At 38.6% G+C, this 15,795-nt stretch overlaps 1 protein-coding gene across 1 annotated transcript in view; it reads left to right on the top strand.

The window, feature by feature from the left end:
• Positions 1-15,089, top strand: part of LOC134532057 (ATP-binding cassette sub-family C member 4-like) — a 33,620-nt gene extending 18,531 nt beyond the window's left edge. The window contains exons 14-26 of the mRNA XM_063368234.1: positions 217-425; positions 872-1,173; positions 2,410-2,489; positions 3,622-3,772; positions 6,058-6,164; positions 6,729-6,852; positions 9,057-9,227; positions 10,109-10,236; positions 11,377-11,622; positions 12,385-12,557; positions 13,202-13,331; positions 13,754-13,864; positions 13,990-15,089. Of these exons, the coding sequence (XP_063224304.1) occupies positions 217-425; positions 872-1,173; positions 2,410-2,489; positions 3,622-3,772; positions 6,058-6,164; positions 6,729-6,852; positions 9,057-9,227; positions 10,109-10,236; positions 11,377-11,622; positions 12,385-12,557; positions 13,202-13,331; positions 13,754-13,864; positions 13,990-14,025 (1,968 nt within the window). The 3' untranslated portion in view covers positions 14,026-15,089. The remainder of the gene's footprint in view (positions 1-216; positions 426-871; positions 1,174-2,409; positions 2,490-3,621; positions 3,773-6,057; positions 6,165-6,728; positions 6,853-9,056; positions 9,228-10,108; positions 10,237-11,376; positions 11,623-12,384; positions 12,558-13,201; positions 13,332-13,753; positions 13,865-13,989) is intronic.
• Positions 15,090-15,795: the final 706 nt, after the last annotated feature.

Genomic DNA, 15,795 nt, shown 5'->3' with positions numbered 1-15,795 from the left:
GACTTTCTGGGAAACTTCTTCACATGCTGATTGTGCAGTCTTGCGGTTTTGCAGAGCAGGAAGTCTTCTATAGTGATCACCTCTTTATAGGAGATTCCTCCGGAGGAAATACTGGAAGTGAGAATGAAGGAAAGATCTCAATACCATCGTATGTCGCTACACTTACTGGGATATTACTTCGCTAGCTGATTGTGAAGTATCGTCTCGGTGTTGCAGAGCAGCACGTCCTCTGTGGAGATGACTTCGGTGGAGGAGACTTCTCCGGAAGAGGTGCGAGAGATGAGGACCAGGGGCAGGATCTCACTGGCGACGTATGTCTCGTACTTGTTCGCGAGTGGCAACTACTTCCTGGTGGTCGCGATGGTGCTCAGCGAGCTGACCGCACAGTTGCTGTCCAGCAGCACTGACTACTGGCTCTCCTTCTGGTCTGTTACTTTCATTTGGAAGCAGATTGATTCAATCAATTAAAAGAGAAGTAGACTCTAGAGTGGATGGGGAAAGCCATCAAACTGACTAGGAACTTCTAAAGTGAAACCTGTCATTAGCGATTGGGGAATGTGATGCCACGAAAACTAAGCATTACTCTTTTATATATTTCCCCTGTACTTTTGTCAAAAAGACAAGAGAAAAAAGCTCTTGATCACCTCCAACTGCAAAATAATAATTTATAGCATTTTGTATATATTAATTAAACGTCAATTTTATTAGGAAATATATAACATATAATGCTTATGGTAAATATACGTGCACTAATTTTATTTAAGAAATGTAATATGTAAAATTGATTCACCCTGTAGTTTTTTTAGTACAGGAGATTTTTTCACCTGTAGTCTTAAACCAACTGTTAGTTGTTGTTGTTGGTTGCTTACAGGACAAACACAGAGAGTCAGAGGGCTCTGCTGGAGTTTGAGGACTACAGCACGGGAAATGAAACTGCGCTAGATGAAACCTTCAATTCTACGTACACAGCTGTACCAAGCGAGGACTCTCTGATGAGCAGGGAGCTGTGCATGTACATATTCTCCGGCCTCACTCTAACAGCTATTGTGTTCCTTTTATACAAGACCTTCCTTTTCTTCTACCTCTGCATGAAGTCATCGGTGACACTCCACAACAGGATGTTTGACAGCATTATCCGCCTGCCCATGAGATTCTTCAATGTCAATCCTTCAGGTAGTTAAGCCACTAAGTTTCCATGGCAATAACGTAGCACATTAACTTGCAGGAAGTACCAACTTTAATTTGGATTAGATTTACTGTTCACGCTTCCCATTTTAAGCTTGAATAAAGCTCGTTCCAACCTTAGCTTTGTACATTATGATTTTTTGTAAGTTTTTATAAAGTTTTTATCTTGCAATTACATTGTAAGTGAGGTTTATTATAAAGTAGAATCTAGCTTAACATATTGCTTCCTATGATAAGAAGTTATGATACGTGGCTTGGTTGAACATACATGAAAACTATAGAACACTTAAGCATAGTGTCTATCCTCCATTAGCGACACTACATAAACATATTGCTTTCTATGACAATCCAGTTTCAAACTTGCATTGAAAATATTTCAGTATGCTGGACTTATGGAGACTCAGACTTGATATGCACGCATTCATGGTATGGCTCTACTGACAAGTCATATTAGCTGATGGTTTTTTTGTAATTATGTTTATCACCTACAAAATATTTTTTGTGGTGTCAATTCCAGGTAAAAAAAAAGACAATTTTTAAATGTTATTTGTAGATTTTGGATGCACATTTATATTAATGAGTGTTCTGATACTGAAACTCATACTAGTAAGAGTAAAAAATCAGTTGTAATGAGTTACTATTATATAAAAACGTAACGGCACTATCCTGAAATTTTACTCCTACCATTGCATTTGATGATAAACTAAAATCCTAATTAATCATACAAGTATTTTTATTTTTGTACCTCCAGGAAGAAAAACTATGGAAACCTATTCTTCCAGCATAAATTGTTTAATTTCCAGGTCAAGGGACATAAACGCTTAACATGATAATATTTATTTTGGGCGAAAATTATTGAAGACGTTATCATTTTTGTTGATTGAAGACCATGTGAATATTAGTGCCAATAACTTTGGAATTTATTTTTAACTTTACCTTCACTCATCAGTTATATGGCAATTTAGGTAAATTGTGATATGGAAAGGGTCTTACAAGACATTAATTATCATTTCAAAATGAATAACAATCCCTCTGTCATCATATAAATTTCAGACACTTAATGTAACACTTTGAGGAATTGTAGCAAAACACACAACTATAAACCAATTCCAGAGAGAATATTGCAAATACCACTATATCAAAAAAATATTAACTGATTAGTATAATGTGGTTAAATCGTGTATATTGAATTTGAATAAGTGTTTTTGTAACTTATATTTGCAGGTCAAATATTGAACCGGTTCTCAAAGGACATGGGAGCAATTGATGAGCAGCTTCCACTTGTTCTGATAGACTGTCTTTCAGTAAGTTGAAACATTTATAAACTAGAGTTCCGATTGCATAGATAATAAAAAATCGAAATGTTTTGTATGCACTCCATAATTTTATAATTTTAAACTCGATTGGTATTAGGTAAATAAATATTCTCGGGGGTCAGGTTGCTTCTAGTTCGAAACAAGACGAAAACTATAATGATCGTGGCCTGACATTTTTTGTATAACCTCCATTAAAATTTCCACTGGTATAGTGATTAAAGTTGGGAATAATTGCAATTAAAGACGAATAGTTGTTTTTATCACCATCACTGCTATCTCATCTCTTCATCATCCTCCTATCATCCTCTTCGTTATCATCGTACTCATTGTCTTTATCATCACTCTCATTATCGTTATCATGATTACGATTTTCTTATCAACATTTCCTCAATTTATGCTTACCATCATCCTCTTCATAATTCTAACAAAATCTTCTTTTAGCTTCTTCTTGATTGAGAAAGTTGCAAGTACGAGCATACAGTCAGTGATCAAATGTAATTCCGAACATGGGGCAGAAAAAAAAAAGTGGCTTAGACTGATACTCGTACATAGTTTCGGATAGCTAGACAATAGCTTTCATAACATATTACAAACACAGTTGCATCGATTGTGAGAAGTAATGCATCAGCTATTATCACCCAAACAATCCAATTAAAATTAATTCGCTTTATTTTTCTAGCCACATACTTTGTGGAGTGGCATACCAGAAATTTTTATATAGAACATGACTGGTTATTACAAAAAAGTATTAAGTGTTTTTTGCATTGTTCAAATTTTCTTCAACTAAGCAACTGGTCGTCAGGTAGTAAAACTATCCTCATAAAGCTAACACTTTGGAAATCCGGCCGCTGAGAACATTTGCTAGTAGTCATGGGACCAACCAACAGATAGCGCCAGATGTCGCGCCAAACATGGTTTCAGTTTCCACTGTAAGAGTCGCACTTCTATATCTCCTTCCTTGTTCTGTGGTTCCGAATGTCCTAATCAATCATAGATACGTACAGCCATGTAGGCGATCACATAGAGAAAGCACGAGAGGAACTGTGCAGGTCCACTCGAAGTAGATGGTCCAAGATCGCAAGGTCAGCCAGCATCGTTGATTGGTCTGCGTTCTGCTCAGATCGGCTGCATGCTGCTGGGGATCGTGACGCTGATCGCCGTGGTCAACTACTGGATCCTCGTGCCCACCGCTTTCGTGATCGTGATCTTCTACCTGTTCAGGACCGTGTACGTGCGTACCTCGCGCTCGGTCAAGAGACTGGAAGGCATCAGTAAGTTGTGGATACTAGCATGATCACAGGATACCGCATAAACACGTGTGCAGTTTTTTGTTTCCTGTTCAACAATTTGTTTACTTTGATAATCGAACCGTTCTCCAGACATGCAACTGGACCAGGCAGCTGACGTTACGTAGAAAGGGACTGCGAATCTATACCTCAAAATGCTAAAACCTATCTCGGAATAATGCACCAACCCGTAATGTAATCTGTGTATTCGAGCGAAAATAATTGTTTTCCTATAACCTAAAAATTGTATATTTTCATATTTTTTTTTAATATTTTATGATTATAAAGCTATTTAATTTTAGTGTATCGAAATTATTACCTCCGTTGTGGACATATATACAGCTATTCTAAAGGGTGGTTACATCTGATTTTGTATAATGTGGCAGATGTTAATAGACTTTTGCACGCGTATTATTTCGGTTTATGACGTGACAACGTCTAATAAATCGATGAACGCCAGCTGCACGCACGAAAAAGTGTCCCGTTACGTACATTGTCCCGTTTCGCTGTCCCATTACGCTCATTTTATATTGCTCTTTGCTAACCTGAACCTCCTAGCACTGCGACCGAGTCCGTGGCGTAATTCTGTTTTCATGCATTGCAATGTAACATTTTCATTTATCTTTGCTAACCCGTTCCTCCTAGCATTGCTGCAGAGTCCGTGGCGCAAATATATTATTTTTGACTGCATCTTGGTGTTGGGTAAGCCATTTTCCTTCACATCATCCTTCAAACACACCCATTTGTTTCCTGCTTTTCCTATCATCATCCTATCCTTAACAGAATAACACAGATCGGAAGAAGTTAAATAGCAAACGTGTATAAAAGTTATAGTTAAAATAATCTCTTAGTTAAAGTAATAAACGTATTTGAATAAATGAGTGCAAATAAAAGTAAATTTATCAATTAAATTGTAGATTTCATTTCACTCCTTATTTGTATCCATACAAAATAGTGATAATTCAATACAAATTATTCAATTTTATTCATAAAAGTATGCAATCATTTCATCAATGTTTTGTTATGACGTTGTCACGTTAAACTATCGTCCGTAAACACCAACTTTACAGACAACTTTTTTTTATTATTGCTAGATAACTTGAAAATTTTTATTGAGTTCGTTTCTAAAATATGAAATCGCCCTTAAAAGATGTTGGGTACTAGCTATAAATGAGAACCTCTCCGAAACGAGAGACTATTAGGAAGATATTTAGCCTATATAAAAAAATTATTGCAAATGGTACCTTGCATGCCCCCAAAAAAAATTATAAGCATGCAAATACAAAATGTATTTTAATAAAGACACTAAACATTAAACTAATAAATAAGTAATTGGCGTTAGTATGCAGTATGTAGGCCATATAATTACAAAATATTATATTTTATTACGTATTATTTGATTGTTAAATATAGCCTGCAGAAGATATTATTCCCCAAAATAACATGATGTTAACATAATTCGACACCATAAAGGTATTTAGGGACTGAATCAGTAATGAACTTTTCGTAGGAAACTGGTTCAGCATTTTTTCAGCAGTTATTTTTGTAAAAATAAGTAAAATTTCAATTAAAATGGCTGAACTGAGATAGAAACAAGTCCCCGCCTTCTCCCCAAGAATTGCGACTCCAATACAGTCTCACGGCGCTACTTCACTCAGTGTGCGCGCGATTTGACTGTGCAAAGTCTCGGGAGCACTCCTCGATCTGCTCCTGGTATTTCACGACCTCAGGAGTCAAATCTGTGCTGAACCACTAACTTTTTAAGCTTGCATTTTGGGCAGGAATCAGTGCATACCAAGCATGTGCGTATTTGAATTTTGGAGGCTATCATGCAAACCAATGTCGAATATAATGTATATTTGCTGTACACAAAAATTTTAAAGTTTATGAAATAGGCTTTTCTAGTACTAATCACAGAAAATTTAAAAAAAAATGCAACTCTTAAAGTAACATAATGTAGGGACATTTAAAACCAATATTTAAAATAATGGTAGGCCTAATGTTTAAAATGTTATTATTATAAGGGGTATCGAGTTAAATGCAGTTTGTTATTCTGTACAGTTATTCAACATTGATTTCGTAAATTAACTATCTTAGATCATGCACGCTTCCCGTGTATTTTTTTTTCAAGTAGTTAGTTTCAATTGTTCGTCGGATAGATTATTCATATTTTTTTTATTTGGCTGTGTAGGCCACCTGGTATACTAAATTTTATTAATATTCTAAGTTAGTTTGTCCCTTAACACTGAACATCGTGACGCATGTCGCAGCCCGCAGTCCAGTGTTTTCTCACCTGAATGCTTCGCTGCAAGGACTGTCCACCATACGGGCGTTTGGGGCGCAGAGAATCCTGCAAGAGGAGTTCGACAATCATCAGGTACTGAACCTCGTTCTGAAAGTAGGCCTACTCTTTCACATATTTGTCTTATATTGTTTACTCATTCACATAGTTCACGATAATTTTTACAAGCTAGTGAGTACGTATCTGACATTAAGTCCTCGAGTGTATTTGTTTTGGTTGTTTTATATGCAAGCTACATGTCGGACAGGCTTTGAGAGTCCTAGTCCTAGGCATAGACCTTTAGGTGGAACCTCTTTAATTTGGTAAATGTATATCCCTGTGACTCAAATAAAACCAAAGTCATACTGTTGGTTTGTTTTTTCTGGACCATTTACCAGATGTATATATATATATATATATATATATATATATATATATATATATATATATATATATATATATATAATTTATATTCTTTCTATGTCAAAAATTTTCTTTATTTTCGATAATGATTTACAACTAAGTCGAATATGTGAATCTATTACTAACTTAATTTAATTAATTGATTTAATTAATGGGAACATCATCCGACGTGGCAATGACGAGAGCCATGGCGTCGGAGTAAAGGCACAGGGTGAACGTGAAAGAGCCTGTTCCCAGGACCTGCACTCGTCAGCGTTCTTCCTGTTCCAAGCCTCCGGGCGAGCCTTCGGCCTGTACCTGGACGTCGTGTGCCACCTCTTCATCGCCTGCGTGACGCTCAGCTTCCTCGTCATGGGACGAGGTATAGTCACGTGTGGACACCGCTCCTCTCATCTACCCCCCAAACATCACACTCCTCTGCCTGATGGGGCCCCTAGGTGGACCCCGGCGGCCAACACCTACCACTCCAGCTCGACCACGAGACAACACCCGGGTGCAGACTGGCTGGCGCTCAGCGATTAGGGTCGAGAGAGGTTTACTCGGCCAATACCGTAAGGAAATCTTACGCGAAGTGGAATGAGTTTGGAATGCAATTTTATTTTAATGGAACTTTGGAATGGGAGACGTCTTCCTGCCTCGCCGTGGGGAAAAAAAAAAAAAAAAGCCCCAAAGCTGGTGCTGGCGGAACTCGTGAGCACATCACCCCCCACTCCACCACATCCATCCACGCAACCAGACACCAGCATTCCACCACAGCCACCCCCTACCACAGACCCCAGAATCACCTACACCCAAACACATCAGAAACGTACACGCAGACACAAAACAAGAGGTAATGGGCGGCACCCCGCCACTTGGGTATCTTTGCGAGCCCCCTGGATCGATGCCACGGACAGGCACAGACAGGCACAGACAGGCACAGACAGGCACAGACAGGCACAGACAGGCAGGCGCACCGGGCGGCTCGCTACCGGCAGTGGTGACAGTGTCAGTTCCGCGACACACTGGTCGCCGACTGCGCTGTCCGCACTAGCAACTGATTAGAGCCGTCTTGATTGCACGCGAGAAGTTTGCGGTTGGTTTGCGGCAAGAGTCCACGATGTCTTGACACCCGGGCTGTTTCTTGTCCGTGAAGAAACTCGGCTTTTTTTTTCCTGATGGAAGAAGCCATTATGTGGACTGCAGATTTACCTACCAGGTGATGTTGTGTTTTGAATGACTTTTTGGGCGGTGCCGTACGTTTGAAATACCTTGATTTATCTAACGATAAAAATTACTTAAACACGTGACAACCGAGTGAAACAAGGCGAGTCGAGCCAGCTCACGCCCTGGTCGCGTGACAGTTGAGTAAACGAGGCGAGGAATACACATTTCGACTCACTTGTGCAGCTACTGTCGGAACGCAACTTCCCTAACACAAAACGTTTCCAGAAATTCTACCGATGTAAAGAAAAAAGATAAAACACTCTGTAGGGTATATAGGTAATCATGACTTGTTTTAACTAAATAATGAAGCAGTTAATTGTATTAAAGAACAAAGATTTAAAAACATTTAAGTAAAACTGTGTATAAAAATGTCAGGTTTTTTTCCAGCATTTTTCCCCCTTAAAATACTGCGTGTAAACGTTGGCGTTTTAAAAGTCTACTATACACTGAGATTAAAGTGTGACAATAAATTTTATTTGTAATAAATGTTATTCACACGGCCAATGGGCTGGTACACGAATTCTAGCTATGGTGCAGACGTTATCTTTGAAAGATTTGTGCAATGGGAGTTCATGACTATGTGTTTCATGTGTTTGTTTCGTCTTTTCGTTTTGTCGGGTTTTTGTCTCGTTTCAACTGTTGTGCTGAATTTTTTTTTGGTTCAATATTTTTGTGCTGTCATCATTTGTGGGTTTTTTTCATTCTCTTCTGTTTTGGAAAACTATTGTGTTTGTTTCGTATTTTCGTTTTGTCGTGTTTTTGTCTCGTTTCAACTGTTGTGCTGAATATTTTTGGGTTCAATATTTATTGTGCTGTCATCATTTGTGGGGGTTTTGTCATTCTGTTAGTCCATTTTTTCTTTGTTTTTCTTTGTTTGTTGACCATATTCCTGTTATGGAATAGTATGTGGTGTTTATATCCTGTTGACAACAGCAATTTTTTGCTTAATTTGTGTTTTTGTCTTTTGTGTTTTTGTAGTTTTCTTCTACAGACATACATGTGCTCAGCAATGGCGTATGTCCAAAAGATTACATCAAGTCATGGTTAGAGACCCGAAAAATTCGCGGGTTCATTTCGTGTTATGCTAAGATTCAAATAATTATACCTTAGTGCTGCTTCTGTCATTGGTTCACTGTTAATCTGGAGGACTGAGGGCCAATTAGAGACCCTCACTCATAGAAGTGTCGAATCACAGACACTCGGTCGAGACGAATCACAAGTCAGCAGCCAATGAACAGTTGGTATTTGCCTGAGTGTGTAGAGGATATTGGAGTCTATCCTGGAGGTAATTGAACCCGCGAATTTTCCGGGTCTCTAGTCATGGTGCAGACGGCCAGCACGTATCCGCTATGTTTCCAGGAACGCTGGGGGGCAGCGTGGGTCTGGCCATCTCGCAGTCCCTGGGGCTGACGGGCATGTTCCAGTGGTTCATGCGGCAGTCCGCCGAGCTGGAGAACCAGATGACGTCAGTGGAGCGAGTCATGGAGTACGGCAGCTTGGAGGACGAAGGGCCTCTGGACTCAGCACCAGGTACGTGTCTCCTCTGTGGCAGTGGTGCTTGATTGTGCCGCAAATTTGAAACGATTGGCACAAATTAATTTTTTTCACCTAAAAACTCCTAATATAAATATTGTTTGGCCAATTCTCATCCAATGCTTTTCGTAAACAGACTCCACTCTGATATCTTGGGCAGTTTTCAAACCACATGGCTTTTCTTGAAGCTTTGCCCAAGGTAGGTGGGGCTCATAGCAACTGCGGCCAGCAATTATGGAATTACTAGAATATTGTCTGTCCTCTTATACAGAAAACAAAAATGGAAAATCTACGACTATTTTTCTCAAGATTAGACTATAGTAAAATTTCCAAACCATACAAATAGATACAAACCTACGTAAAATACCACTCTGAGTATTCTTACTTTGAAGAAACTGTAGCGACAGTTTCATCGGTGTTATTTTTAGGAACTTGTCACACACAAGAACTTTTTATGATTCTAATATTCTATCTTTTTTTGGCATCCCAGTAATTTGGATTAAAACTTCAGAAATCTCTATCAAAATTCATGGTACGAATACACATACAATTACAAAAGCTAAAATCAGAAAACATATTTTGGAGGTATAGATTTCTAAAAGAAACATAAGCTTATATCCAATAAATATTTCAACTAATTGTAACGTGTGTGTCAATATTAACTATAAGTAAAAGTGCCGATTTAATAATCATTGCCGGAACTATAGGAAAATATTTTTTTAGTTTCTTAAAAATTGTTAATGCAAGTTCATAATTTCTTGAAATTCCATTGTTCAGAAATGAGGTAACTATGAAATATTTTAAAAACATTGTACTCTTTTCTTTCTTAAATTAATTCTTTATTTTTAATTATATTTTTTGTTCGCTGGTTTGCACAGAGAAGAAACCGCCGCAAGAATGGCCGTCGCAGGGAAGAATAGAGTTCAGAAGCGTGTACCTGGCATATGCCGCTGAAGAGCCAGCGGTGCTGAAGAATCTGAACTTCACTATCAGTCCATCTGAGAAGGTATGACGGAGGATTCCCCTTATTACTTTCCCTCCAAGAAACATGGAAAAAAAAAAAAAACAATATATAATTTAAGCACAGAAGTGTGAAAGTGGCCATGTGAAAAATGAAAGTCATTCCTCACCTCCCACAAACAACTAGGAAAGTGGTTTTCTAGAGACTTGATTAATATTCCAATGAAAATGTATTACAAAAACGATCATTAAATTCTTCTCAGACACACTTTAAAATAACTTGCCATGTTACATTGTCATAAACGTTGAAACCCCCATTTTAAAAAAAAATCGATATTGTACTGTTAGAATTTACAGGAAATTTAAGGAAATTTTAACGTAGAATTTAACTCCAAAAGCCAAGAGTTCTTCGTGATTTCAAAATACTGAATCTTCGAAAAAACTACGTCGTTATTCGAATTCCGAGTATTATGTTTCGTTCTAAACTAAAGTAAACACACGTGTGGACCAAAAATAAAAGAGAGTTCTTGCTGCATATTTAACCACATTTTGAATGTTTTATTAATACACCACGAATGTCAGTTTAGATTTCGGTCTTGAGTTGGAGGACACAGTGTTGTGAAAATCAGCGGAGATAGCTGTAAATTTTCAAAGATCCCTGGAGATTTTTTAACCACTGTTCTTTTTAAATTGAAGGTGAAATCTATTTTGAAGTAGCTTGGCTTCTGGGTTGTAGCCGTTGTCCTAGGCAAATAATTCACCAACGTTTCGGTTGACATTGCAGTCGCCATCATCAGGGAGCAGTTACCTACTGTTACATTATTTGACTGGACTGGCGTGTTATCAGAAGTTTCCATGTTCTCGGCCAATACCTTAGCCGTCTCAGCATCTGCGTTCCTTGGTGTAGGTGCTGCTACGCCTACTACAGTAGGTAACTGCTCCTTGATGATGGTGACTGCAATGTCGACCGAAACGTTGGTGAATTACTTGCCTAGGACAATGGCTACAACCCAGAAGCCAAGCTACTTCAGACAATGGCCGTGAAAGCCTGCGAACATTATTATGAAATCTATTTTGACAGTGTGTTCGCTCTCCGTTGTAACAAGAGGACTGTGCGTGTTGATCAGTTGTTGGACAGTTTCTTCGCGTGGAGGTGCACGGTGTGTGATGGGACCTGGTCCTCCAGGTGGGCATCGTGGGACGCACGGGGGCCGGCAAGTCCTCGCTCATCGCCGCCCTGTTCCGGCTGACCGGCGTCGAGGGCTCGGTGCTCATAGACGGCGTGGACACCAGCACCATCGGCCTGCACGACCTGCGCGGCAAGCTGTCCATCATCCCCCAGGAGCCGGTGCTGTTCTCCGGGCCGCTGCGCAAGAACCTCGACCCCTTCGACCAGTACTCGGATGCCGTACTGTGGAGCGCGCTGGGGGAGGTGCATTTTCCCGTCGGATTCGATAGTTCCTTTGGAATACACATTTGAAAAACTTCATCATTAAAAAATACGTGAATTGTCTCACAACATAATTTTTAATGAATCCTTATTCTGATATATTCCTTAGAAGAACCCAACTACACAATTTCAGAACAGTACTTAGTGTTTCAGGACGAAACGCAGAACGTACTGAAATAATTAATTATTTTTTACGTTGAATATTTTTTTCAGGTATTAATGGTTGGGTGGCTTCCCAACATTTGTATAAATAACCTGGCATGACAAAATTGATGTAAGACATTGAAGAAGCCCTTCAGCCGTGCTACTGCACAACTACATCATTATTATGTTAGTAATTTAATATAATAACTGGCTTATTAATTGCATACGTATGTTTTAGGATTATAACAGTGTATGGATCGCACCACTGGCACTAGGGTACTCAGTGAATTTGAAATGAACTTCTGAGAAGATCTCGGAGAAACTTTGTTTTCATGCGAAATAGCAAAATACTGGAGATGTTTCAAGAAATTTCCCAATTACATGTGAAATGATCACGCCCATAGAAAATATTACCTTTCAGATATGACAAACAATTGTGCAGTGAGTGCAACGATGAGACGTGTAGGTCTTTTCTGAAGGGGTTCGGTTCTTCACGAACAATTATAAACTTTGTAAGGTGTTCAGGTGTCAGTTGTCCGGAACACGGGACAAGCATGCTGACACGGGAGAGTGTTGACGTCTCCATGAATGTATGCTCAGGTGGAGCTGAAGGAAGTGGTGAAGGACCTGCCGGCCGGCCTGAACCACAAGATGGCGGAGGGGGGCTCCAACTTCAGCGTGGGCCAGCGGCAGCTGGTGTGTCTGGCCCGGGCCATCGTCAGGAACAACAAGATACTGGTCATGGACGAGGCGACCGCCAACATCGACCCACGGTACGTTGCACAGAGAAAAATCCCCTGGTGTAGATCCCTATGCGATGTCTGGCACAAGCCATTGTTGGATTCCCTGGTGTATATTGTCATAAAGACATTGTGTGGTGAGACGTCCATCGATGGTTTTGCATCATACCCTAGTTGATACACCGAGATGGTATTCATAATGTTTGTAATCCACTTTAGTCATAGAGATACTGTCGCCTGTGCATGCAAAAGACACATAAATCTCAACTATTTTCCCTCATAATAAAACATTTACAGGACTAGAGATGTATCTTGTTTGATAGAATTTTGTGATTAAATTTTAAGATTATATTTCCAAACTGGTTGGAAATACCAGGTTTTGATTCTGTATTTTAATATGGAACAATATTAACCTTAAAGGAAAGTATATAAAATATTTATTTTTATGAAGATGATAGTGAAATTTTACTTTGGCTGTTGCAGTGTTTTTTTGAAAGGGCGAAAAAACCCTGTTTAGAAAAAAACATTTGTAGCTTTCCACCATTAGATGTGCCACTCCAAAGGTATACATGCATGAGGCGAAGTGGGGAGAGAGAAAAAGTTGCGTAGTGCATTTTTTGTTCCGACATGTTGCTTTAACCCCTAAAAATTGATATTTTCATTGGTTGTCTTGACAGGACGGACGCCCTGATCCAGGAGACGGTGCGGCGCAAGTTCGCGGACTGCACGGTGCTGACCATCGCCCACCGCCTGCTGACCGTCATGGACAGCGACAGGATCCTCGTCATGGACGCTGGCAGAGTCATGGTGAGTTGACCCGAGGGAATGTGGAACATCCTTGGATATCCCAGAACACAACAATTAGGGTATTAAAAACATACATATGACAACTGTTCTTGGAATTTATCACGGAGTGCTTAAAAACTTAAAGGCCACAAGTATTTTCCAGTTGAAAGAGGCCTTGGTATTACAAAAATTCTCAAATATTTAGTCAGCATAGAATATATATATATATGGTAGCATAAGTATAAAAGAACATTTCGCTGAATCATTTTTCTCGTAAAAATAATACCATTCTTTGCAGCTGCTAAAAAATTAATCTTGAGTTTATTTCTTGTTAGGATATCTTTAGAAATTTTGTTGAGGATAAGCACATTTTTGTCTGCTCATTTAAGTTAAGACATCGGGTGGCAAGAGGCGGTTATCTATGATGATGTTGTGTGCCTCAGGAGTTTGACCAACCACACATACTCCTGCAGAACCGGTCCGGGTTCCTCTGGAGCATGGTCCAGGAGACAGGCAAGGCCATGGCTGAGACGCTGACGAGGATGGCAGAGAAGGTGGATGTTTCTTATATCTGTCATACTCCTCATGCTATATATTCCTTTATCTCCACTCGCCCTCTTTTTACACACCCCCTAATCTCTCTCTTTGCATCTGTCTGACTTATTGGTCTATTTTCCAGGGCTACGGCGACTCTAAACACGAAAAGACGAGTTAGTACGATCCATCAATTCGAAGACATTACAAGCTGCCTATAGTATTACTAGTCAGGTAATGAACTCACACTGGAAGTTTAAAACAAAAAGTGTTGCAAGATTTTTAACTTCTCAATAATCATAAACATTCACTCGGAACGAATAAAATAGAACCTAATAAATTTATTCTTATTGTATGAGTACTGCTAAGTTATTGTTCTGGTAGAAAAGCTGAAGATTGTACGATCGCCATACTGAGAGATGAGCTATCGTCAATATGCTGTAAAATTTTACTTGCCTGAAGAGGGTAACATTATAAAAAACAATTGTGGGAGGTTCACTATATGAAAGTGTTGATAATACTTGAGAAAATAAAGACCGAGTTTCGGCCTTTTTCAATTATAAAAACAAAGAAAATTTAATGGTTTTTCAATTAATAAATATATTTACCAGATATTTTAATTTTTTACCTTTATGCTGTTACCGTGAAATGTCTGGATAAATGAAAGTGACTTAATGACAAATGACAAAGATTTCATGCATATTCTATATAGTCATCAGAAAATTCTCGAATAGCTTATGAAAACAACCTAAAAATTCAATCACCTATATATTTGTGCAAATTTAATTATATTTACATGATGTTCTTTGAAAAACTGTGAAGAAAACTTGGTAGTTGACTTTTTGTAGAAATTAATTTGTGAAAGTTTTCAATGGCAAATGTTGTTTTTATAATGAAAATAATAAGCCTTATGATTTAGCACTGGCAGGTGAGCTGTTGTACTTTTGGTAATATTCACACGCTCCATACCTCGCTCCCTCCTTTGTCCTGAATACTTTAGACTAATTCCTCCAGACTCTTCAATAAAACATACGCCAAGTTGTCTCTCCCTATCAGCTGACCATTTTCATTTCTTGTAAAGAATATTTTATGTCCAAGTTTAACTGATGAAAACTTCGATGCATTCAGAACCAACCGTTTTCGCAGTATTAGGTAGTATTCATTTGTATATTTCTTTATATAACTATGTATCTACTTGTCAACAAATGTATGAATATGAAGTATTAATAAAGTGATGATTCTGTTCATATGTTTTTCAATCACCAAAATTAATTATATATTATAATATCATATATTATCAGGGCCATCGAGAGAAAATTAATGACAAAGGGACAAAAATGTTTTTGGGTCCCGTTCTTATTACTTTATACATAACTCACGACTTTAAACATTTTAGATTTTTTTTGCTGTGTAAGTAGGACAATATATCATTATTTTCAACAACATATTTAAACATTTTTTTTCAAATGATTGTCCCAAAATATTATAATCTTCAAATTAATATTACGAAAACTGATCAGGATTAAATAGGTCTTCAGTCATTGGTAGAGACCTGCAAAATTCGCGGATTCAATGACCTCCAGGATAGACTCTACTACACTCTACACATTCGGGAAAATGCCACCTCTTCGCTGGCTGCTGACTTGTGAGTCGTCTCGACTGGGCAGCCTGTGATTCGACACTTCTATGAGTGAGGGTCTCTAATTGGCCCTCATTACTCCAGATTAACAGTGAACCAATTGCAGAAGCTGCGCTAAGGTATAATTATTTGAACTGTAGAATATCACGAAATGAATCCGCGAATTTTGCAGGTCTCTAGTCATTGGTCATTGGTCTTGAGAATGGCTGCAACATTTCAAGACGAAATGAGAGCCGAATTTATTATTTCATCGGACGTGGTCCTAACCCGAAAGGAGCCAAGGGATTGTAAAATATCTTTGGCCGTGAAAGC

This window comes from Bacillus rossius, chromosome 5 (assembly GCF_032445375.1).
Source record: "Bacillus rossius redtenbacheri isolate Brsri chromosome 5, Brsri_v3, whole genome shotgun sequence".
Lineage (NCBI taxonomy): Eukaryota > Metazoa > Arthropoda > Insecta > Phasmatodea > Bacillidae > Bacillus > Bacillus rossius.
This window is presented reverse-complemented; position numbering and strand designations above follow the sequence as displayed.